Genomic DNA, 24876 nt, shown 5'->3' on the forward strand with positions numbered 1-24876 from the left:
AGAGTGTTCTGGGTACAATCTTTTGAAGATAAATTGGTGCTCAGTAGAACCTTTAATATAAGGGATGTGCGTTGGACAAAATTTTACTATCCGAACAGTATGTTATTATTCAAATAGTGTTTGGTTAACTGGAATAGATATTTTAAAAAACTAACAATACACCATGAGCGCTACTACATAACGCGCAAAGGACTGGGTGTAGTTCCCATGAACATTGGCTTAATGACTGTTTGTGATACAAAAGAGTGAGCGTGCATATGGAGGAAGCAGTGTTGTATACATGAAAAACCTGGCTACAGAACTAGAAGACAATATTTATCAACACATAACATTTCATTTATTGGATGGAGGAGTCTAAAAAAGCTAGTTAGCTAAGCTAGCCAACTATATGCTATTTGCTCAACTCACCGTTTTCTGCACTCTCAACTTTGAGTAGCCAAATAATTTTTCCGTAGGTAACATTAATTCAGTAAATATATTCCATCTTCACTTGAATTAGTTAACTTCCATCCAATTGATAACAGCAGGCTATGCTGTATATATCGCATCATTCTGACTGGGCCACCACACTACTACCACTTTGGCTGACGATGGCAAACAACAAATATGTGTGAAGGAGCGCGTGTAATAAACAAGAAACCAGGCAAAGCCTAGTTCATCCGGCACGCAAAACAAAGTCCTGCCCTGTCAAGATTCGAACCTAGGTCATCCACATGAAAGGCTGTGTTGTTAAACACTACACCACAGAGCTGCTCATTTCCCAGGTGTCAGTATAGCCTTGTGTCTATCCTGAACAAATCCTCTTTTGCCACTGGCCGTTTTAACAGTTAATTGGCCATTTGTGAATGACATTGATACAGTTAAACTGACTAACATTTCTTACTAAATTGATCTCCACCACAAATAGCATCTATGTATGGCATTTGCCACTGGCAATTTTAACAGCTTATTAGCCAGTTATAAGCTTTACCGGTATCTACTAACTTACTGGAATAGTCACAAGAATTGAGCAATTGCTAGCGAGTCTGCCAAAGCTATTTCATTTCATGGCATAAGAACATATTTTTTTCTTTCATGGCAAAACAACATACTTTTTTCTTTCATTTGTGAATGACATTTACACAATAACTCAATAAAGGTGACGATAACTATTTAATTAAGTGAAAAGATGAGAGAATCGTGGAATCTACCAGAAATAATAAATGTTGTTGCTGTCAATAGATTTGAACTTATGTCTTCCACGTTAGAGGTACTGTCTTTAAACACTACGCCACAACAATACACATTTCTGCAGTCGCTAGACTTCTCTTAAGTTCATAGCAAAATGTTCATCAATGTAGACAAACTGCAGAAGCCTCCTGTATACGTTTCTAATTAGCACCTTTATATTCTAGGACTGTAGTCTCACCTTCCTCAGGCAGACTAATGGTAAATTGTGTTAATTCCAAACATTTGTGAGACTTGTGTCCCTCAGGTGCCTATCATACTCTGTGTTCTATATTTCACAGCGTGTGGTGTCTCTCCACTCTGGGATGAGCAGCTACATGTTCCTACCTCATCCTGCTTCCGCAATAACAGACAGACACACATGTATACTCACAAACAGCTGCGCATGCGGCATTCAGGAGATTGGTATTTGCAGGCCTTGATTCACAGGAGTCTCCAGACCGACCACCCACCATCCCTCCCACCGTTCCCCCAGGCCAAGGCTGTATGAACACACACACTTTTGTATCTGCCCCTTGTTAAAATCTGATTCAGGACAGGAGGAGCCCTGTCATTTGAAACTCGTCCTTTTTATTGCCTTGTCAGTTTCCTAGCCCCACCACCAAACTATGATGAACAGGCCTTAATCACACAGGCCGTTTGTGCCCCTGGGCTCTTGAAATCACAGCTCAGTACCATACAATAGTGTTGTTGTTATCAGCTAGCTGGATCTAAATTTCTCCCTGCAATTGTACTGGAACCACCAATTAAGTGGAACAATGCAGCCAGTTTAATTTAGTTAAGTCTACAGAACAACGGGCCTACTATTGAATTTGTATTTGAATTTTAAAACAAAATTTTATGTCATTTCGCAGACACTTATCAAGAACAACTTGTATTAATGAGTACATACATTTTTGTACCGACCCCACCCCACCTCCCTGGCAGTGCAAGTGCCCTTAACCCATATCACATTATGTTGAATGATTGATAGGACATGATAAATTAAATTATTGCTCATATATTTAGCCACATTATAAAATACTATCAAAAAAGCTGAAAGCAGTTTACAAATGTGTGCTGCCCACATGCTTATTCAAGTGAAGGTCATTTACAATAAGTACAGAATTGGTCAACTGTAGATTAGGGCAGCCCTAGTTCTTTTTTCTTTTCGTCACACATACTCACTGATGGCCAACAATTCAGGCAGAAATAGCAGGCAGAAATAACTCACCAGGAACCAAGGAATAGCTGCTGCAGCAGGTGGAGCAGCTAATGAACACGGATCCTAATTAACAGGTTCCTCAGAACAACAAACTCCTTCCTGTAGCATGTACTTACCTGCCTGGCTTGTTGATGTACTTCTGTAGACGGGCCTTGACCTCATCGTAGGTCAGGAAGGCCATATAGCCAGGGTGGGTCACAGCAAGGAAGTTCCAGTTTCTCAGGATGGAGCCCCATGGCTAAGAGATGGGAGAGAATTAAAGGGGTCACACACTTTATTTGGATCAACAATATAACACATTGCGTGCAAGGACTTCTACTTCCAGAAGATGACAGATTTACAGATAAACTCAAAAACACAATAAGTTAAGTACCACACACAAACAGGACATGAGATGGGAGCATGTACTTGCTTATCCCGGATGAGACACACACACCTTTGCTGCATTACATTACAAGATGAGGAGGCCTCACATTAAATCCTACCTTCCATACAGTGTCCTAAACTGGGGTCACTTCTACCGAGCCTGCATCTGATCAGAACAGCAAGTGCCCAATTTCATGGAGCAGGGGGGAAAAAACCCAATAATTGATAATGGTGCTTAGAGAAATGGCACTGCAAGCTTTTCTAAAAAGAGAATGAGTATCCAATCCTTTATTATACGATCAAACTGCCCTTCAAGGTCGGATGAAAAGTCTCTCAGCAGTGTCAGTCTTTCCAAAAATAGTACTGGTCAGGTTTCACACTGTCTAGCGCTATAATTGTAGGTTAGAAATGAGAGAGTAAGGTCATAGTTGGAAAGTTCATCAGACCGAAAAAAACACACCACAGTTCACTTAGAAATGTCCGTGTTTTACATGAAAACATCAATAAAATGAGTTTGAATAGTAAATATTGCAAAATGAATAGGAAATATAGACACTGACATGGTTAGAAATAATGATTTTTAATTGAAATAATAGTGTCCTTCAAATTTTGCTTCATCAAAGAATCCTCTATTTGCAACAATTACAGCTTTGCGAACCTTTGGCATTCTAGTTGTCAATTTGTTGGGGTAATATGAAGAAATTTCACCCCACGCTTCCTGAAGCACCTCCCACAAGTTGGATTGGCTTTCATCAAGTGCCGTTCATAAGGTATGGCAAGGCATTGCAAAATGGAATGATAGCCTTCCAACCACCAAAGTACCCCCAGAACATCACATCGCTTCCATTATGCTTGACAGATGGCGTCAAGCACCCCTCCATCATCTTTTCATTTGGTTTGTGTCTCACAAATGTTCTTCTTTGTTCTGAACACCTTAAACTTTGATTTGTCAGTCCATTTTTCCAATCTTCCTCTGACCAGTGTCTGTGTTCTTTTGCCCGTCTTAATCTTTTCTATTTATCGTCCAGTCTGAGATATGGCATTTTCTTCTCAACTCTTGGAGAAGGCAAGCATCCCAGAGTCGCTTCTTCATTGTTGACATTGAGAATCATGTTTTGCGGTACGATTTAATGAAGCTGCCATTTGAGGACCTGTGAGGCATCTTTTTCTCAAACTAGACACTCTAATGTATTTGTCCTCTTGCTCAATTGTGCATCGGGGCATCCCAATCCGCTTTCTATTCTGGTTGGAGCCATTTAGCGCTGTTCTGTGAAGGGTGTTTTATACAGCGTTGTACAAGATCTTCAGTTTCTTGGCAAGTTCTCACATGGAATAGCATTTATTTCTCAGTTTTCTTTTTATCTGTAATCACACCCACAATAGCAGATGCTCCAGATACTCAACTTTTCTAAAGAAGGTCAGTTTTATTGCTTCTTTAATCAGCACAACAGTTTTCAGCTGGGTGCAAAAGGGTTCTAGATTGATTTGACAGGTAGGAGGGACATCCGGTTTGCTGGGTGGGACTTCCTGTATGACGTGTGTTAGGGCGGGACTTCTGGAATGATGTATGCATGTCCGGTGACTTTGTAATTTATGACTGCATTGTTGTGTCCATGTTTGACGTTTTACAACGACTGATAAACACCCCAGACAAGTGTTATAACAGGTGCGCTATTTATGATGTTTAACAATGGTGTCTTAGGGTTCCGGAATGTTAAATTCCCAGGCAATAAATAAGTGTTATATCAGCGGCAAGATGTTTGGTGTTTAACAAAAGGGCGCCAGGTTTCAGCAATGCAATAACCCCCACCGCTGCATTTGATATTCTGACAAGTGGTACCACAGATGTCCTACAACCAGTGGGTGTTAACCTTCCATGTTTTGTGCATGTAGCATGGTGTGTTTTTCCACATGCACAGAATGTGGGAAACATGTTTTTTTTGTGTAAGATATATAGAAGGCTCGGGACTTACGATTTTGGCGAGTTTCAGCCCATTTTTCATTTTAACAGATGGGCCTTAAGATCAGATCTGCCCGTAGTAATAGTCCCTAAATAACCAACAGTACAAACTGTAGTATATGCAGGCTGAAAAACGTCCCATGTTTCACACAATGTTTGTAATCCAACAAAGCAAGACAGTACACAAACATTGCATGATCAATGCTATTATTTTGAAGGAATAATCAATGCCTGGGCCGACCACATATTATGACTAGGTTGATTGTGTCGTGGTTGGGTTTAAAATATTGTTCAAAATAAAATCAATGATTTTGGTATATGTGTATGTATGAGCAATGGTGATTTTTTGTTTGTTTTAAGTCAGCATTAACTTTTAAGTTGCATTATATGGCAAAACGTTACAAAGTTACCTGGAAGGTAGCGTATACATTTGCATGAACAATGGTGAATCGTTGACAGGTCAAGATGTTATTTCAGGTAAACAAAACTTTTGTAAACGCGTCTTATGAAATTGTACAATGGGGATCAATGCGAGATTGTTTTCTTCACATTGGTAGAAATGTTTAACAGGCAACAATGGTTACAAACTGTAGTATTTGCGAGTTAGAGAATACTGGTCTGTGTTAGTGTGGGCGGATGCTGGGACTTCCGTGTAAGATGTTCTGCATTCTCGTAATGACTTGAAGCAACTTGTGAAATCCGATTTTTGATTGCTGTATTATGGACTTGTGTTTTTTAAACGTTTAAGATATTAATGGCGATATGATGACAATAGCCAGCGTTTATATGTAAGCGGATGAGTTCATCATTAATAGGTAAAATTTAATGACGTGATGTCACAGTTGAGGCTCGATAACTAACGAGAACGGCGTTTCTACCGGACAGGACGTATCAATATATTAGGTTGTCAAACATCAACTATCTGAACTAACTAGTTAAGCTTTATCCACAATTTTAATCATTGTAGCCGGTATAGTTCTAACGTGAAGAACGATGACGTGTAACCAATGACAAAGTTAAGAGGCATGACCTGCTGGAGGTGCCCCAGCTGCGATGTAAAGACAATATTAAATCCTCGGCTTCCACAGAAGACAGCTGTTGTTTCCAGTGTGGAGTATGCCGTTTACATTGTAAGTACAAGTTATTTTATTATAAATAACTGATTTGAATTGCATTGCAATTATAAACACTAACAAACGAAACCTTTGAACTTTTTAAGAATGTGTAAATCTATTTTACGATTGAGCAATACATTTCCTTTTATATGGTTTTCATATTGTCTGTTTTATATCTCTGGTTTAGGTTGAGCGGAATTAAACCCAGCCATGTTTGGTAAACACATTTTTGGGCCTTCAAATCTTGGTAAGTAGACTTTTAACATTATTGTTAAACAGCTTGAAAATACCTGTAAGCGCTTGTTAACCCTATTGTTAACACTATTTGTATTTATTTCACAAATGTCAGTTGGACTGTGCGGTTGTGATCTTACACAACCTGAACAGATACTTTTTGTGTAAGTCTAATTATTTACAGTCTTGTACTAAAATGTTATTAACATTAAGACAATATGCATACAGCTGAACCTTTGTACTCTGTTTACCAACCAACGGATTGAGGACCCCAGGTGATGATACAGAGTACATCACCATAATGGCTTCAGTTACGGACACCCCACCTTGTGGCTGCACAGCGTCAGGGGATTTTTGTTTCATTGTTTTCTTTCATGTTTGAAAGTTGAATGTAATACATATTTTACTATAAACTCATCAAAACTGTGATGTATGTAAATGTATTAATAATAAATGTATGAATAATAATAGAATACTACTTGAACCTGTAAGTGGATCGTAATTTACACGTTAAGTTAGAGAAATGGCAAAAGATACAGCAAACAACAGACCAAATGCAGAAACTAACATCTATACATATTTTTCACATGATCTAGTTGAATCTCCTCTGAGCTCTCTGATGAAAACTCATTGCACTGATGACGATGTTAGAGTTATACAACGTAATGTGTTTGACAACGTTGAATTACGACGAAATACTGGTGAAGATGGGGATTTTGGCACATTCTATGCACTCATTATGGCTGGCTTGGATACTTTGATTGTTAGAGCTTCAGACTTTGTACAAGGACCTGGTGATCGTTTGCAGATTGAGTTGATTGGTGAATCTCTGACCAGATGAATATAATGAACGCACGTTTGGTAATTTACTTGAAAGTGTTATGAATAGTAATGGTGAAATTATGGTTGATGAATCACTAGAGCGTGGTAAAAATGTTAAAAAACCGTGAGGGTGGTGCCCCGTGACGTAAAGCTAAAACACTGTCGATAGAGCCGATTATAAATAAAAAATAATGCATTTATATGTGGCTGTGAATAATTATTCCACATGTTTTTCCATTTGTTTGATGGTTATGTTGAACCCACTGTACACATATGCTGAGGCCCTGGTTAGTGGTCGTGAGTTACATACGGGAGCTGGTTTAGTGTTGGATGATTGTGTGTCTTTCACAGATATTGTTCGGTTTGAAGAAATTAAAGGGTGTAAAATGTTTGTCTTTCATCGAACAGGGGATGGTCACTTTACCAAGTTTCAAAACAGCGAGGACACACACCCTAGAACCGTCTTTATGTACTTACCATTCTACCATTTCTATGGCATCATGAATCTGAAGGGTTTTCTGGGTGTGTCATATGTTTGTGAGTGGTGTTATACACGTTTTAACACCCGTGGTGATAATGATTGTAAACATAGCTGTAGTGTCTGTCTTCATGAAGATTGTCATACCCAACCCCGTAACACAAAGCAGTGCCCGGACTGTAAGCGCATGTTATTCTGACTTTTGTTATGGACAGCATAAACTCTTGAAGCACCAAAAAGGTGTGGGTCGTTGGGTTAGCAGGTGTGACCAGAAGAAATACTGTGTCGATTGCAGCCTTCATTACAAAGTTAGTATTACCAACTATAAACAGTGCACGGCTAATGTGTCCCAATTGTAATGTGGAACTGGCGGTTGAAATGAATCATCAGTGTTTCATAAAACCCTCCAATCCCAAGGACCCCAGTGAGCGCTACATATTTTATGATTTTGAGACAATTGCCAACCCGGTGAATGGTGTACACACAGCAAAACTTTGTGTGCGCAATATGCTTTGATAACGAGACGTGGTGTTCAGCCAGAGATGGTTGTGTCGAGCTTTTTTCCAAAAGTTTAGGTAACCGAAATATAATGACTACACATTTATAGCACACAACTCTAAAGGTTTCAATGGTTACATCTTGATGCAGTACCTTGCTAACAATTGTATTGGCACGACACTTATTGCTAATGGTAGCAAGCTCATGATTTTTACAGACAGCACATTCAATCAGAGATACATTGATAGTCATTGCTTCCTACCAATGAAGCTGGCGGCCTTGCCGCATGCTATGGGTTTTAAGGATTCGACAAAAGGCTACTTTCCTTACAAGTTTAACATCAAGGAGAATGAGAACTATGTTGGCCCCCATCCAGAACCACATTACTACGGTGAGAATACCATGATGGCTAAAGAAAAAGATGAGTTTTTGCAATGGTATGCAACTGTTTCCGCAGAACCCTTAGTCATGCAGGATGAAATAAAGGCTTACTGCATGAATGATGTGGTCATCTTGAGAGAGGGTTGTATGCGCTACAGACTCGAGTTCCTGGAGGGTGGTGTTGTTGACCCATTCCAATTAGGATTGCTTCAGCTTGAATGAAAGTCTTTTGCAACAGATTCCTCACCAAGGACACCATTGAATTGGTCCCCTCAGACAACTACAACCGTTGTCAGAAGACATTCTCAAAAAGCTAAATCCAATGGCTTGAATATGTGGGCTCTGATGAGAATAAATCAATACTGCACACCCTGAACAGGGGTGAAGAGAATCCGGTGACAAAGATTCTGTACGGGTTGATGCACCAACAATGGTTGAAAAAGCTTGAGGCTCTAAAAGAACAACACAACGTACATGTTCAATACATATGCGAATGTGAGTGCAATCAGCTTAAAAACACATCCGCAGATGTCCAAGCTATCTTGAAGACCTTTGATGCTCCACAGCACCTTGACCCTCGGGATGCTCTTTTTGGTGGTCATACCAACGCAATTAATTTGAAGTTTACGGCTCGAGAAGGGGAGACTATTCAGTATAACAATGTATGTAGTCTTTACCCATTCTGCAACAAGACAAGACAAGACTTATCCAATTGTGCATCCAGACATAATCGTTTGAGATTTCAAACCGCTAGACACCTACTTTGGTATTGTTAAGGCTACGGTGTGTCCACCGAAAGGCCTTAATCACCCAGTTTTACCTCACGGTAAGCTGTTCTTTCCTTTGTGTAGATTATGTGCAGACTCAGAAAACCAGGTAACTGATTGTTCACACACTGATTCAGAAAGATCTTTAACTGGTACCTGTGTTTCTATTGGTGGTTAAGGCTGTTGAGAAAGGTTATCGCATTGTGAAAATATTCAATGTCTGGGATTTCACCAGGACATCAGATGATCTTTTTGCAGATTACATGAGAACATTCCTGAAGCACAAGCATCTGTGGTTGACGATGATGCAAAAGAACAGCATATCCGTGCATATCATGAAAAGGAGGGTGTGCAGCTTGACAAGGATTTTTTTTTGTAAACAGTGCTAGGCGATCTTTGGCTAAATAGGCAATGAATAGTCTTTGGGGTAAGATGGGTGAACGGTCTAACTTTATGAACACAATGCTAATTACAGATCTGGAGGAGTTTAGACCCTACCTTTTTTGCAGTGAAATAGAAGTTGGTTATTTCTCTTTAATCTCAGACACAGTTGTGATGGTACAGAGGCGTTACACAAAACAGACACCAAACCATGTTACGGCAAAAAATGTATTGCCGCGTTCACAACCGCTTATGCTAGACTCAAGTTGTATTCACTTTTGGAGAAGTTGGATGCCCCCACTGGGGCCATTCTTGGGTGACTTGACCGATGAGTTACCAGAAATTAATTTGTTAGTAGTGGGCCAAAGACATACGGTTACAAAACCGTTAAAGGTTTTACCTGTCTCAAAACAAAAGACATTACACTCAACAGCTACAACACAACCATTGTTAATTTGGAGACGCTGACACGGCTGGTTGAAAACTTTGTACGAGGTGAGGGTGGTGATGAAGATCACGTCCTTGCTAATGCAGCCACAATTGCGAGAGATAAAAGAACATTCACATTGAAAAACGAGTAGTGACTAAGCGTTTCAGAGTTGTGTACAACAAGCGTGTACTGCTCCCTGATTAAAGCACAAGGCCTTACGGGTACTAAATCACATTCTAGGATGGATACTGGTTTTGACCCGCGACTTCAACACCCATTCAGCTGTGTCATGAGTGGCCCCAGTAACTCGGGTAAAACATATTTTGTGAAGACGTTGTTGGATAATGTTGACATTGTTTTCTCTAAAGAAATTCAGAATACCATCTAGGTTTATTCATGTCGGCAGCCACTGTATGACGAAATGTTTAAGGTGAGGGAGATTACTTTTATACCAACATCGCTGTGTGATGACAATCTGCTACCGATTGAGAAAAACAACCTTTTAATTATTGACGATTTAATGAAAGGTGCATCAGAGAGTTTGGAGATGGAGAGAGTTTTCACACAATATTCACACCACAGTATCCTGAGTGCAATTTACCTTGTCCAAAACATGTTTGTTAAAGGCAAATCTAGTACAACTATTAACTTGAACACAAACTACCTCATCTTGTTTAAAAACCCCTGTGACAATCAGCAGATAGTTATTTTAGACTGATATATCCCGGTCTTCTCGGTTCTTCATGGAGAGTTTTAAAGATGCAACACATCCGCCTTTTGGTTATTTACTTATTGACTTTGAAGCTACAACACCAGAAGACTACCGTCTGGGAACAGGGTTGTTTTTAGGGGATTGGCCTGTTGTCCTCATTCCTAAAAAATTTTGACAATGTCTAAACAAATTCGTAGAAATTTACCACTTTTGAAGATGCTATTTAATGCACTGGCAAGTCAATTAAAAGTTATTTTAGAATCAGCATGCACCGACCTCATTCTATCAGTCTGTGAAATAGCTCTTAATCTAACGCGTGGAAATATACCTTTAACAGAATCTCTACTCCGAAAAGTAAAGAGACAACATTATATACATGTCTAGAAAGAACACTTCAGTCACAAAGAAAAGAAAAACCATCAACCAATCTGGAGGATTTCTACTACTGTTACTAAGTGCGGCAGTACCGTTTCTAACCAGTCTAATTGCATCGAGACAGGATTAAACAACATGGATCATGCTCAGAACATTTTTCTGGTGTCACAACATCAGTATGAAAAACCGCGAGAATCCAAAACGACTAGCACTGATGTAAGACAATCTGTTTAAAATGATTTGGACTCATCAATTCGCAATATACTGTTGAAGCCTAATATGGATTTACATCAGAAATCTAGGAGATACTCTGCCATTTTACAATGATTTTTGACTGTTGTGAGACACAGGGAGCTTGACACAAATACACTAACTTTAAGTCTACCCGGGTCTGAGACTGGGGCTGATGTAGTAAACATGACTGAGACTATCCTTGTTGATGACATTTTGGATAATGCCTGCGAGGCATGTCTCAAGATGCCTTTTACAACTATTCAAAATGAGCTTGTAAGGCTTAAAATCCATCCATCCATCATCTTCCGCTTATCCGGGGCCGGGTCACGGGGGCAGCAGTCTAAGCAGGGATGCCCAGACTTCCCTCTCACCAGACCCTTCCTCCAGCTCTTCTGGGGAGACACCGAGGCGTTCCCAGGCCAGCCGGGAGACATAGTCCCTCCAGCGTGTCCTAGGTCTTCCCTGGGGTCTCCTCCCGGTGGGACGGGACCGGAACACCTTCCCAGGAAGGCGTTCCGGAGGCATCCGAAACAGATGCCCAAGCCACCTCAGCTGACCCCTCTCGATGTGGAGGAGCAGCGGCTCTACTCTTGAGCTCCTCCCAGGTGACCGAGCTTCTCACCCTATCTCTAAGGGATCGCCCAGCCACCCTGCGGAGAAAACTCATTTCGGCCGCCTGTATCCGGGATCTTGTCCTTTCGGTCATGACCCAAAGCTCATGACCATAGGTGAGAGTAGGAACGTAGATTGACTGGTAAATCGAGAGCTTCGCCTTGCGGCTCAGCTCTTTCTTCACCACGACAGACCGATACATCGACTGCATTACTGCAGAAGCTGCACCGATCCGTCTGTCAATCTCCCGTTCCATCCTTCCCTCACTCGTGAACAAGACCCCTAGATACTTAAACTCCTCCACTTGAGGCAGGCACTCTCCACCAACCTGAAGTGGGCAAGCCACCCCTTTCCGACTGAGGACCATGGCCTCGGATTTGGAGGTACTGATTTTCATCCCCACCGCTTCACACTCGGCTGCAAACCGTCCCAGTGCATGCTGAAGGTCCTGGTTAGAAGGGGCCAACACGACAACATCATCTGCAAAGAGCAGAGATGAAATTGTGTGGTCCCCAAACCTGACACCCTCCGGCCCCTGGCTGCGCCTAGACATTCTGTCCATAAAAATTACAAACAGAACCGGTGACAAAGGGCAGCCCTGCCGGAGTCCAACATGCACTGGGAACAAGTCTGACTTACTGCCTGCAATGCAGACCAAGCTCCTGCTTCGGTCGTACAGGGACCTGACAGCCCTTAGCAAAGGACCCAGGACCCCATATTCCCGAAGCACCCTCCACAGGATGCCGCGAGGGACACAGTCGAATGCCTTCTCCAAATCCACAAAACACATGTGGATTGGTTGGGCAAACTCCCATGAACCCTCCATCACCCTGTAGAGGGTATAGAGCTGGTCCAGTGTTCCACGGGCCTGGACGAAAACCACACTGTTCCTCCTGAATCCAAGGTTCTACTATCGGCCGTATTCTCCTCTCCAGAACTCTGGCATAGACTTTCCCGGGGAGGCTGAGAAGTGTGATCCCCTATAGTTGGAACACACCCTCCGGTTCCCCTTCTTAAAAAGAGGGACCACCACCCCGGTCTGCCATCCCAGAGGCACTGTCCCGACTGCCATGCGATGTGGCACAGGCGTGTCAGCCAAGACAGCCCCACAACATCCAGAGACTTGAGGTACTCAGGGCGGATCTCATCCACCCCCGGTGCCTTGCCACCGAGGAGTTTCTTAACCACCTCGGTGACTTCAGCCCGGGTGATGGACGAGTCCACCTCTGAGCCCTCATCCTCTGCTTCCTCAGTGGAAGACGTGACGGCGGGATTGAGGAGATCCTCGAAGTACTCCTTACACCGCCCGACGACATCCCCAGTTGAGGTCAACAGCTGCCCACCTCTACTGTAAACAGCGTTGGTAGGGCACTGTTTCCCTCTCCTGAGGCGCCGGATGGTTTGCCAGAATCTCTTTGAGGCCAGCCGATAGTCCTTCTCCATGGCCTCACCGAACTCCTCCCAGGCGAGTTTTTGCCTCCACAACCACCCGGGCTGCAGTCCGTTGGCCTGTCGGTACCCGTCAGCTGCCTCAGGAGTCCCACAAGCCAACCAGGCCTGATAGGACTCCTTCTTCAGCTTGACAGCATCCCTTACTTCCGGTGTTCACCACCGGGTTCGGTGATTGCCACCTCGACAGGCACCGGAGACCTTACGGCCACAGCTCCGAGCGGCCACTTCGACAATGGCGGTGGAGAACATGGTCCACTCGGACTCAATATCTCCAGCCTCCCTCGGGATCCAGTCGAAGCTCTGCCGGAGGTGGGAGTTAAAGATCTCTCTGACAGGAGACTCGGACAGACGTTCCCAGCAGACCCTTACAGTACGCTTGGGCCTGCCGAGTCTGTCCAGCTTCCTCCCCCGCCATCGGATCCAACTCACAACCAGGTGGTGATCAGTTGACAGCTCCGCCCCTCTCTTCACCCGAGTGTCCAAGACATACGGCCGCAGGTCAGATGAAACGACAACAAAGTTGATCATCGACCTGCGGCCTAGGGTGTCCTGGTGCCACGTGCACTGATGGACACCCTTATGCTTGAACATGGTGTTCGTTATGGACAAACTGTGACTAGCACAGAAGTCCAATAACTGAACACCGCTCTGGTTCAGATCAGGGGGGCCGTTCCTCCCAATCACGCCCCTCCAGGTGTCACTGTCGTTGCCCACGTGGGCGTTGAAGTCCCCCAGTAGAATGATAGAGTCCCCAGTCGGAGCACTTTCCAGCACCCCTCCCAGAGACTCCAAGAAGGTCGGGTACTCTGCACTGCCGTTCGGCCCGTAGGCACAAACAACAGTGAGAGACCTATTCCCGACCCGTAGGCGCAGGGAAACGACCCTCTCGTTCACCGGGGTAAACTCCAACACATGGCGGCAGAGCTGGAGAGCTATAAGCAAACCCACACCATAAGCTTATAGGCTTAAAATCAATTTGTATAAACAAACATCGGGCAACACAATGGATGATTTAGCCACTCCCCTAGCAATTGGTTATCAACAAACCAAAGCTTTCTTTGTACCCCCTTCCACGGACCCCACAAAATGGCTTCCATTTTAATGTGTTTTTATTTTATGGTTGATCATTTGTGATTCATTGTCTTTATAACACAGACCTCTTGTCATTAGATAAAGAACACACAATTTTGTCCACACATGGTTGAAATCACATCCTTTTGCAGATTGCAGAAAGGCACTGATTGACTTGGCAAAATATGTCAAATCTGGGGGGTTTCCAAATCTGTCATAAAACCTTCCAGTGCCATCGTCTGTTATGTAAATAGCCAGCCAGTTTTCCCCGGGGTGATTGCTTGGGTGTGTATTAATAATTATTATTGATGCAAAATCTCGGACTGGTCCATTAGGTAGTTGGTCGCATGCCAGCACACCATAGAAATGTTAATTGATTCACCAACCAGGTCAACGCTGCAGTATTCATATCCACACCGTTTTCCTAAAAGTTGTCAACCATAACTTGTCGCCGGTTTGACACTTCGATAATGGAGTCAAAAGTTGAATAAACAACCAAATTAATTGTGTGGGGTAGTGGTTGTCTGAACCTCATCTCAAGTCGTACATTCCCTGACTTGATCAAGGATAGGTGCTGAGCGCATTCTTCATCCAGCACACAGTTGAATGCATAAAGGGCATAGCCGTCTAAGAAGTCAGACCTGTCAATAGCCAAGGCTTGGTCCTTTAGGTGTTTTCCTGAAGCTAAGGCCAATTGGTCAAATTCACACACTGCTGCCCCCGTTGTGTCATTTGGTTGGAATGGTTTGCTAGGAAATTGCTGACCGTCTACATACATAGCCATGAACTCCAAATTTTAATGTTTCAAATTAAGTAGATTTTTTGTGTAACTATCTGTAATACTGTCATTGTCCACCAATCCAATGACAATACATTTTGGCAGAGGTCCTACAAATAGGTTTTCCTGGTTGCAAACGCGACCCCCTGCCGGTAAACTAAATTTTCATACACACTCTTTCAACTGGGTACTTGGCATTGGTTGAGATTAGCGCTTGAGCGTGTCCAAGTATCACGGCTGGACAAATAGTGACGCAGATAATATATTCAAATGATAACGCATATCCCCGGCCCCCATAAGACAGAACTCATCTTTACCGCGCACCATCCTAACCTTTATGTCAATGCCGTTTAACATGAGTTTCTCAAGAAAGAAGATATCGCTATGAACAGGGCCGATCATTTCAAATGTTGTACTATCTGCTGAATAGGCAGTGACGTGACCTGCGGCGTCCTTGTAAAACAAACTAGCTGAAAACTGTGTCTTTAATGTATCACATCCGTAATTCAGAATGCTCTCTATAACGGCTCTGTAGGGGTATGTGTTGCTACTCTGGCTAATTAAATGATCACCCAAGGAGACATCCATTTGTGAAAATAGGGTGGTTATCGGGTTGTTAATAACCCCCAACACGTTCTCCGGCATCAATATTAGTTCCGTCCGGTTTAGTGACTTTTACACGTAGGTACAACCAAGTATTGTTTAGGTCAACGTAGTCTGTGCCATTTCCTGCAATAAAGAACTCCAGAGGGGCTGTGTCTGATATTGCTGATAGGGTTGGTATTTCAATATATGTATTTTTCTCAATAGATGTCTGTGTGAAAGGAACTGTGAATAAAGTCTTCCACGTATGCAGGTATTTGAATTCTATCAATGATACTTCCCAATCACCTTTCAAATCTATACCTTTGGCAAATTTTGTGGTATAGCTCAAACTAAAATTTTTGGATAGACATGTCTCGACGAGTTACTGGGCAGCGTTATGTAGAAACCACAGTCACCCATGCTGATCACAGTCAATGTAAATGATGTGATCCTGAAAATCCTGGAGTTTCATCCAGTTTCTAAGTCAAGGACTTGTTCCGATGGTATCCAGCTTGTGAATATCTCAGGCCAACCAAGCCATTTCACAAGACTCATTTTCTTCCCTTTCTGTACTTTCTAATCCAGAACTGCTTCCACTTTTATAGTTTTATTCTTAGCCATTGTTGAAGTCTAACACTTCCCCGAGTTGGTTTGTTGGAAAGGAGAATAAAACACCAGGAGTCAGGGCAATTACCGTATTATATGTCCATTTATTACAGAAGCTTCTGGAGACACGTGTCGCCGCACAATGTCTAAGGATCAACATTCAACAGATCATTTTATACTTCTACTACGCCCAAAAGATAGAGTCGTTAAATTCACAGAACAAGTGTGCTATTGGTCCAGTTCCAATTCTATTCCTTATAAGGATAAACGCAAACATCTTCTTGTCTCCTCCTGGTTTCTGTCTGGCCTGTCAGACTATGTGTGTGTGTCTCTAACCTGTGTCCTGTTTCTCAAAAGACAGACATACTAAATATTTCTCTCCCCAGCAACTGCTTAAACAGGATTTCCTATTCTCCTACTTGCTCCTTCAGTTTCAGCTCATATTACAGACATTTAATATTTTGTTTCATTGGTTACAACAGCTTACAACAGTTCACTAACTCATACAATCACTACATCTACACCATGATTATTTTCAGTAATTCCTGTACATAAAAGGTCCCAACTAACACATCACCATCGAAAATCTTTTGTTTTATACACAGGAGGTACCCGCGGAATGCATTCTGTTATTGTAAAATATTCATCTTTGTACCCTTTTTCATAGCCTTTTGTAAACGATCCTCTCAACTTTGAGTCTCACAGTATCCCCAACCCGGAACGATTACCATTTCTCATTATTGTTGTACCATACAGGTTCTTGAGAACTAGTCTAATATTTTCTTCACAAACGTAAGCAGGCTTTATCTTAATAGACCGTTGGTAGCTATGGTTGTAACCATGAACTAAATCTTGAATAACCTCAACGTAGCGATGAGTGTTGAAACCTCCAAATTCGTGATTTAATTGTTTTATTAAATCTCAATGATACTCGCTTTGACATGTTGAAATTTATGTTGTACTTCTTCATTAATATTTCAAAATGTGAATTAAAAAACTTTTTGTGGTGCTCTTCCTTCTTCAAATGCTAGCTTTACCTCGACAGCGCTTTTTTTTCTCAGCACACGAATCCATGCGTATTTGCTTAAAACATCTATAGACGTTAACATAAATGTCACGTTATCGTTTTCCACACTATAAGCACATGTCAAGCAAATCCCGCTGAAATTGGGAATTTATATCATGAACAATAACTGTATTTGTTTGAACATTTATAGCTACAGGCCTGTGTAGTGTGTATGTATCCTGGGTGATTAGCCAGTCATTTGCCCTGCATTTTCCCTACGCTCTTTTCAATCCATCTCTACCCACATATGAACCAGGGTAAATACTTTTCAGACAGTATTCACCAGGGTAAATACTTTTCATAAATACTTTTCATAACCTGTTTAGACATCATAGAGCATTCGGGCAATAATGAGAAGTAAAACATGTATTTGAGTTTTCAAAATTACACCTCATCCAAAAAATTCAGAAACATTACACAAACATTCAGATTTCTGGTGATTAGAAAATCTGTAAACAATTTGGAAATACATTCTACATCCACAGCATCCTTACTCAACAATTTTACCACACAAACACCTGTTACATATGTAAACAAACATAACAGGTGCCCAATTTTAAAGTGTTTGTTATCAGCATTTGAAAATGTTAGAAGTTTATACATTAAGATGTTTAGAGCCTTTGATTCAACACTGTTTGACAACAATTGCAGCCAATCATCAGATGTCTTCCTGAACGTTTCCATATGCTTTTTCAGATTTAAACGCTTTATACCGACATGGTCTCATTTATTAAAAGGTCTACAAACATCAATAACGCTCTTGATAGCTTTGTGCATCAACTGTTTAATCAATAATCCCACATACGATTTGTTTAGATACATGTAAACACGACAACTGAAGTTACCCATACTTAGACAGCAGACTATGTATTCGTCACACCAAGACGCAACTGCATGGCATACAGCATCCTCATTAAATGTATCCATGTATTAATCCCTGTTCTCACTCAGTCTCTGTGTGATGTTTGGCTCCAACTTGAGCTCATTCATAAAGTTCTCAGTGGCCACGTGAACATCGGTCAGCGGTGCATGAAACCCTGATGAGTTCAAAGCCTTGACCAACACATGTTTCAGTTGCAGTGTTAAAACTGTCTCCACAATGTCATCATAATGGGTCTCAAAAAAATTATCAGGTGGATCAAGACAAGAATGTCTCCTCTGGCTCGGGTGATCAACTTCACATCCGATTCATGCTTTGTGGAGAACAGCCGCAACATTGTTTTCCAGAATCATGCCCAATGTTGCTTTGATGATCTTTAAAACTTGTGGTGCACTGCATTTGTCCATTTTCTGATAACTAGTCAGCATTTGAAAGGTAAGACAGATTAAGAGGTCCTAGCTGATCACCAAACCGGTCAATCCAATGGTAGTTTCTTGTTGGGAATTACGGTGGAATCGAGCTGTCAGGGTCAGGGGTTCCGTAGAAGGCTTCAGCGTTATCATCCCAGGCATCACACAGCCAGTCCTCAGCCTTGAGTTCTTCAATCACCGCTTGGTTGTAATCTTGAGACGTTTCGTAAATTCTTCTGACAGCCTGATAGTCACCGGCGGTCTGTCTGTTTTTATGCTGTGTTGAGGACTGTGTTAGCTCAAGGCGGGGCTTCAGGGTCTTACGTCAGTCAAACAGTCACAATCTTGCTGAAATTTTCCGGAAATAGTTCCAATCTAACAGAGTCATACTGTTTCAGTCCTTCGACAACTTTAAACAGTACATCTACCGTATTATATGTCCCCTGTTTTGGCTCCAAATAAAACACTTTCTGAAAGGTGTTCCATAAACTGGCATTAAAAACCATTTGATCAGTCACACCAGCCTTAAACTCTTAGCCTTTGGGTAATTCATAAAATGCAACCTCTGGTATCTCTGGGTTGAAAATGTATCCACCGATCCGACCATCGTCCAACTTCCATTCCTGTGCCAACATATCCTGGTGTAGTTTATGGTTTTGGGTTAAACTCTGCATTGGTTTCTCCGGGTCAGGCTTGTTGATTGCGTCTCTGCAGTCAATTTCTAATCTTTTGCCGACTCGCTGAGCTGCAGTTAAGCTGTTAGCTTTCAATGGAGTTTCACCCAAAATGCTGATCGCTGCACAATCCACCCTGGTTTGTAATGTGTAGGTAAATTTACTCAGGCAATACTGAATGACCATCACTGGGGTCTGCGTGGTTTAAATACACAGACCACGCCAATCAGCACATAAAAAATGAAAGATTAACACCCACTGGTTGTAGGACATCTGTTGTAGCACTTATCGGAACATAAAATGCCGGGGGTTATAGCATTGCTGAAACCTGGCGACCTTTTGTTAAACACCAAACATTTTGCCGCTGACCTAGCACTTATTTACTGACTGGGAATTTAACATCCCGGAACCCTAAGACACCATTGTTAAACAACAAACATTTGTCCGGGGTGCTTATCAGTCATTGTAAAACATCAAACATGGACACAACAATGCAATCATAAATTGCAAATCTCTGCACATGCATAAGTCATTACGGAAGTCCCGCTCTAACCCACGTCATACAGGAAGTCCATACGTCACACCAGAAGTCCTACCCAGCAAACTGGATGTCCTGCCCACCTGTCAAATCAATCTGGAGGCCCTGCCTAAATCACCAAAGTGACACAATATACCCTACATTTACAACTTACCCCTATGAGATATTCCATAAAAAATCTGCCATTTCGACCTATAATGGTCAATAACAATGCCTACACTGTATTTCTGATCAATTTGAGGTTATTTTAATGGACAAAAATGTTGCTTTTCTTTCATAAACAGGAACATTTCTAAGTGACTCCAAACCTTTGAACGGTAATGTAAATAAAGTTGATACAGTCTGGTTAAATGTTGGCCTTTGATAAAGATGCACAAAAAATAATATTAAATAAATTACACAAATACGGAGCTATATATTCTGCTTTGAGAAACTGGGAATATTTGAAAGATTTTAGACCCTTCCCAATAATTAATCTTTCCAGATCCTTCATAGCTTTGGTCCGTGCTTAGGGACTGTCCTCTTTAATTCAAATCACAGGTTTAAAATGATGTCCAGAGACAACCCCTGCCTCCAGGGAAATAATGTTGTCTGGGGGCATCTGGCCTTCTACCACTAGAACAGCCCACACACAGAAAACTAAAATTTCATGTCACTTGACCATAGCACTGGTTTCAACCAAAGTGCCAATATCGCCAAAATGTACATTGGTCGGATGAGAACATTTTAGTTTTTTTATCTGGGGAGCCAATTCACGGGTCTTACATTGCGGAAGCGAAAACCTTTCCAACTCCATGTAGCCAAGAATGACAACTAACAAAAATAATACAGGATAAAAGAAAAAGATGGATGCAATGATTTCTAGGCGCACTCTATATTATCCATTCTGTCTCTGGTGTGACGTGTCAAATGGCAGCTGTGTCATTATTATTATTATTATATTTATTTTTTGCATCTGTTGGCCAGGTAAATAAACATTCAATGACTCTTTCCCATGCTTTTCATTTCCATCTCACTGTGAAACAGGATTTTGGCCTGTTTTTCTTCTCAGTGGTGGTCACATAATGGGTAGTTAGTGTTTCAGCGGCCAAACTGGCCCCCACAGCTCAGCCCCATGATTCCCTGCCAGTGAATGAGATGATCCCTGCCCAACAGTGGCAATGGTGGGAGCCGCTTGGTCGTCTGAGCCATTATATGACTCACCCATTGGCAAATCCTATCTTTTTAAACGAATTCTCAGATTGAAAATGTACTGTTAGTTTACCAAGTAAGCTGACTAAGAACATTCCCATTAATAGCAACAACCTGGGAGCAATCCTAGTTTTCTTGTCCAAATGGAGGAATATGAACCTGTGAAAATCACCATAGGTACAATATTGTCACATTTAGTAAGAGGAATAATAGATTTTTTTCCCCACATGGGCTAACATTTTATCACCTAGAGCTATATCCATTTGCATCTTGTCTTAAGAAATGGGGCAGGGAAGTTTTCCTGTAAATGAGACAACACACCCACATTCTGAGGGGTGAACCCTGGTTTCAGTTTTCATCTTGCTCAAACCGCAATGACAGACTGTTTCTGCCATTTGGGTAACCTGTGGAAGAAGAAAGGTGCTGGCAAATTCTTCCGAATTCTGCTAAAACAGCAAGTGGAAAAAAAAGAAAAAAAGGTGGAGAAAATGAACAATATATGTACCTGGAACAGCCTGGTGAATATGTCGAACTCAAAGACAGAGATGTAGTCGTTGCAGGTGAGATCGATGGTGGACTTAAGGGCCATGGCTTCCAGGCCAGAGCTGATGTGATGCATTTCATGAAGGCACTGTCGGAACACTTTCCATGGCACAATGGTCCTGGAGAGCACAACCAGACCACAAACCAAAAGTCAGTTGAGTTGAATAACTGTCAGCAAAGTGACCTACTCATTGCTCATAATAAGCTCCCGGGTCTCTAGTTGTTGCAGATACCAGTGATCATCTATAGGACAACATAATGCATTTTTATGCTGTGCACCAACAAATCCAAAAAAGAACACTTAAACACAGCATAACATATGTGGTGAACAAAGTATTTGCATCCATAGCTTGATGAATGATTTGTGTTTTTATTTCTCCAGTCCTACCTCTAACCCATTCAAAATCAGCCGGGAAAAAAACTAAAGGAACTAACACATTGAGGTGAAGCTGCTCAAGCTTTCTGTGAGGCAGACAGAGCAGTACACATCCTGTCACAAGACAATAACTCTGGGTATAGCAGTAGTGCGCATACATTTTTTCTTCTTCACAAAACACCCTCTAAAAACCACACAGGAAGCCAAGCATTAATTTTATCAGAAAGAAAATAATAATGCTCAATCCTCTTGAGAGCGGTTACCAGCGGCAAATTCAGTTTGCAGTGGTAGGTCCATCAATTTAATCGGATGAAGGAAACTGGGAGCTGACTGGACAATGTACCAACTACACTAATTATTTTGTCAAAAGTAACCATGCTCATGTCGATGTTGTGCAGTGGATTATAATTTACGAAATCTGTCTTTCAATCTTTTATTTTTTTTATAGAACCTGAATGGCAGGTTGAAACTAGACAATGCAGCAGGTATCCAGGGTAAGAAAAGGTCATCTCACATAGAGATCTAAACCCCAAGTCCCACATGTCACCCGTCCTCAAAAAACTAAAAAACTAAAACTTAAAATAAATGAAAAGTTGTTCCTATAACATTTTCGCCCTGATGAATCATTACACGTGAGAAAAGAGAACAATATGCAATACAAATACACCGATCAGCCCTAACATTATGACCACCTAATACTGTGTCGGTCCCCCTGTTGCCGGCAAAACCGCCCTGACCCTTCGAGGCATGGACTCCACTAGGCATCTGAAGGTGTGCTGTGGTATCTGGCACCAAGACGTTAGCAGCAGATCCTTTAAGTCCTGTAAGTTGTGAGGTGGGGCCTCCATGGATCAGACCTGTTTGTCCAACACATCTCACAGATGCTCGATTGGATCGAGATCTGGGGAATTTGAAGGCCAAGTCAACGCCTTGAACTCATTGTTGTGTTCCTCCAACCATTCCTGAACCATTTTTTCTTTGTGGCAGGGCACATTATCCTGCTGAAAGAGGCCAATGCCATCAGGGAATACCGTTGACATGGTCTGCAACAATGCTCAGGTAGGTGGTATGTGTCAAAGTAACATCCACATGAATGGCAGGACCCAAGGTTTCCCAGCAGAACATTGCCCAAAGCATCACACTGCCTCTATGACGCACACACACCTGGCCATCCACGTGATGTAAAAGAAAACGTGATTCATCAGACCAGGCCACCTTCTTCCATTGCTCTGTGGTCTACGCAGTCCCATATGCAACAAACTGTGATGCACTGTGTGTTCTGACACCTTTCTATCAGTACCAGCATTAACATTTTCAGCAATTTGAGCTACAGTAGGTCGTCTATTGGATCTGACAACAGGGGTCAGCCTTCGCTCCCCACATGCATCATTGAGCCTTGGCCGCCCATGACCCTGTCGCCGGTTCACCAATTTTCCTTCCTTTGACCACTTTTGACAGGTACTGACCACTACAGACCAGGAACACCCCGCAAGGGCTACAGTTTTGGAGATGCTCTGACCCAATCATCTAGCCATCACAATTTGGACAGTGTCGATTATATCTTTTCATGATATAATCGACACTGAAGAAATGACACTGCTACAATGTAAAGTAATGAGTCTAAAGCTTGTATAACAGTGTAAATTTGCTGTCCCCTCAAAATAACTCTAATAACTCAAAAGTGAGTACACTGCGGTGTCGGAACTGCACCTGGAGTCTATCAATAAAGTCCCCATTGTGACTTGTGATTAGCAGCTATTATTAAAGATCTAAACAATTAACCTTTCTTTGTCTTTCTGTCTGTCTGTCCCTGTCTCTCTCTCTTTTATTCCTGTCTCTCTGCTCCTGTCTCTCTCTTTCTCTCTCTGTTCCTTTCTCACATGGTTCCTGTCTCTCTCTGTTCTTGTCTCTGTCTCCCTCTCCAGAGTCTCTCTCCAGAGTCTCTCTCCAGAGTCTCTCTCCAGAGTCTCTCTCCAGAGTCTCTCTCCTGAGTCTCTCTCTGTCTCATTACAATTTCTAATTCAAAAGGCTTGGTATTTGTTAATACATACATCACCAAAGTAATCAAATATGAAATAATATCAAAAGAACACTGAATAACAATTACAGTAAGAAGAGAATAGTGGATTCAGATACAGGTATTCATTTTAGAATCCTGAATCATTGTTCAGCTGGTTGTCCCTAGGGGTGTGCCAGTGAGCTACACACTGTGCTGCTCATATGGAAGAACAGGGGGTTTCTCCCAAAATGTATTGCATTTTTCACAATTTCTGTTGTTCTTTCAATTCGTTATTTTTGAAAAAGAAAATTGGGGAAAATACTTAACGTGCTGTACATCTGCATAGTTTCCGCGGTACAAGAGAAAATGCATCTATGTCCCTCTGTGCTCACTGAGTTTGTACATTGTCAGTAAGTGTTCTATCTGTCACAGTGGTCAGGAAGTCTGTTACTGAGTATAGTCTGTTAAGAGACAAATTATGTTGTGAGTTTGCTTTGGTTTTGTGGTGTATTTTCACTAGCTGATATAATTTTATTTTTGATGAGTGACTATTTGAATGTCATCCTGGGGCTTTATTGTGTTGTTACGGGTTTGTGAACTTAGTCTGAGAAATAGCTGGCTAAGAGGGCTCTTCTATGTTTTCCTCCTGTCTTTGTAGCACTTTGTAGTGGTAGGAGTTGGGTTGCTTGTGTTCAAATTATTATAAAATATTGTGGCTCCCTTTTGGATATCAATCAGAAGAGGGAATTGACCTAGCTCTGCTCTGCATGCCTTGTTTTGAGTTTCCTCTGGGCTCTTACAGAGTTGTGCATGTAGGCTTTCATTTGGGGGGTTGTCTCATTTGTCTAATTCTTGTTTTGTACGCGGGCCCCACAGTGCCATATAGTGTAATTGGTTCAATTATTGATTTA

General features: G+C 41.9%; 1 protein-coding gene across 3 annotated transcripts in view; it reads right to left on the minus strand.

The window, feature by feature from the left end:
- cblb (Cbl proto-oncogene B, E3 ubiquitin protein ligase) overlaps positions 1 to 24876 on the minus strand; it is a 124141-nt gene that overhangs the window by 42893 nt on the left and 56372 nt on the right. For all 3 annotated transcript variants that reach the window (XM_010901758.5, XM_010901759.5, XM_010901757.5), the window contains exons 5-6: positions 21553 to 21709; positions 2548 to 2669 (exon numbers count right to left, since the gene is read on the minus strand). In XM_010901758.5, coding sequence (XP_010900060.2) covers positions 2548 to 2669; positions 21553 to 21709 — 279 coding nt within the window. The remainder of the gene's footprint in view (positions 1 to 2547; positions 2670 to 21552; positions 21710 to 24876) is intronic.

Source organism: Esox lucius, chromosome 7, assembly GCF_011004845.1.
Source record: "Esox lucius isolate fEsoLuc1 chromosome 7, fEsoLuc1.pri, whole genome shotgun sequence".
Lineage (NCBI taxonomy): Eukaryota > Metazoa > Chordata > Actinopteri > Esociformes > Esocidae > Esox > Esox lucius.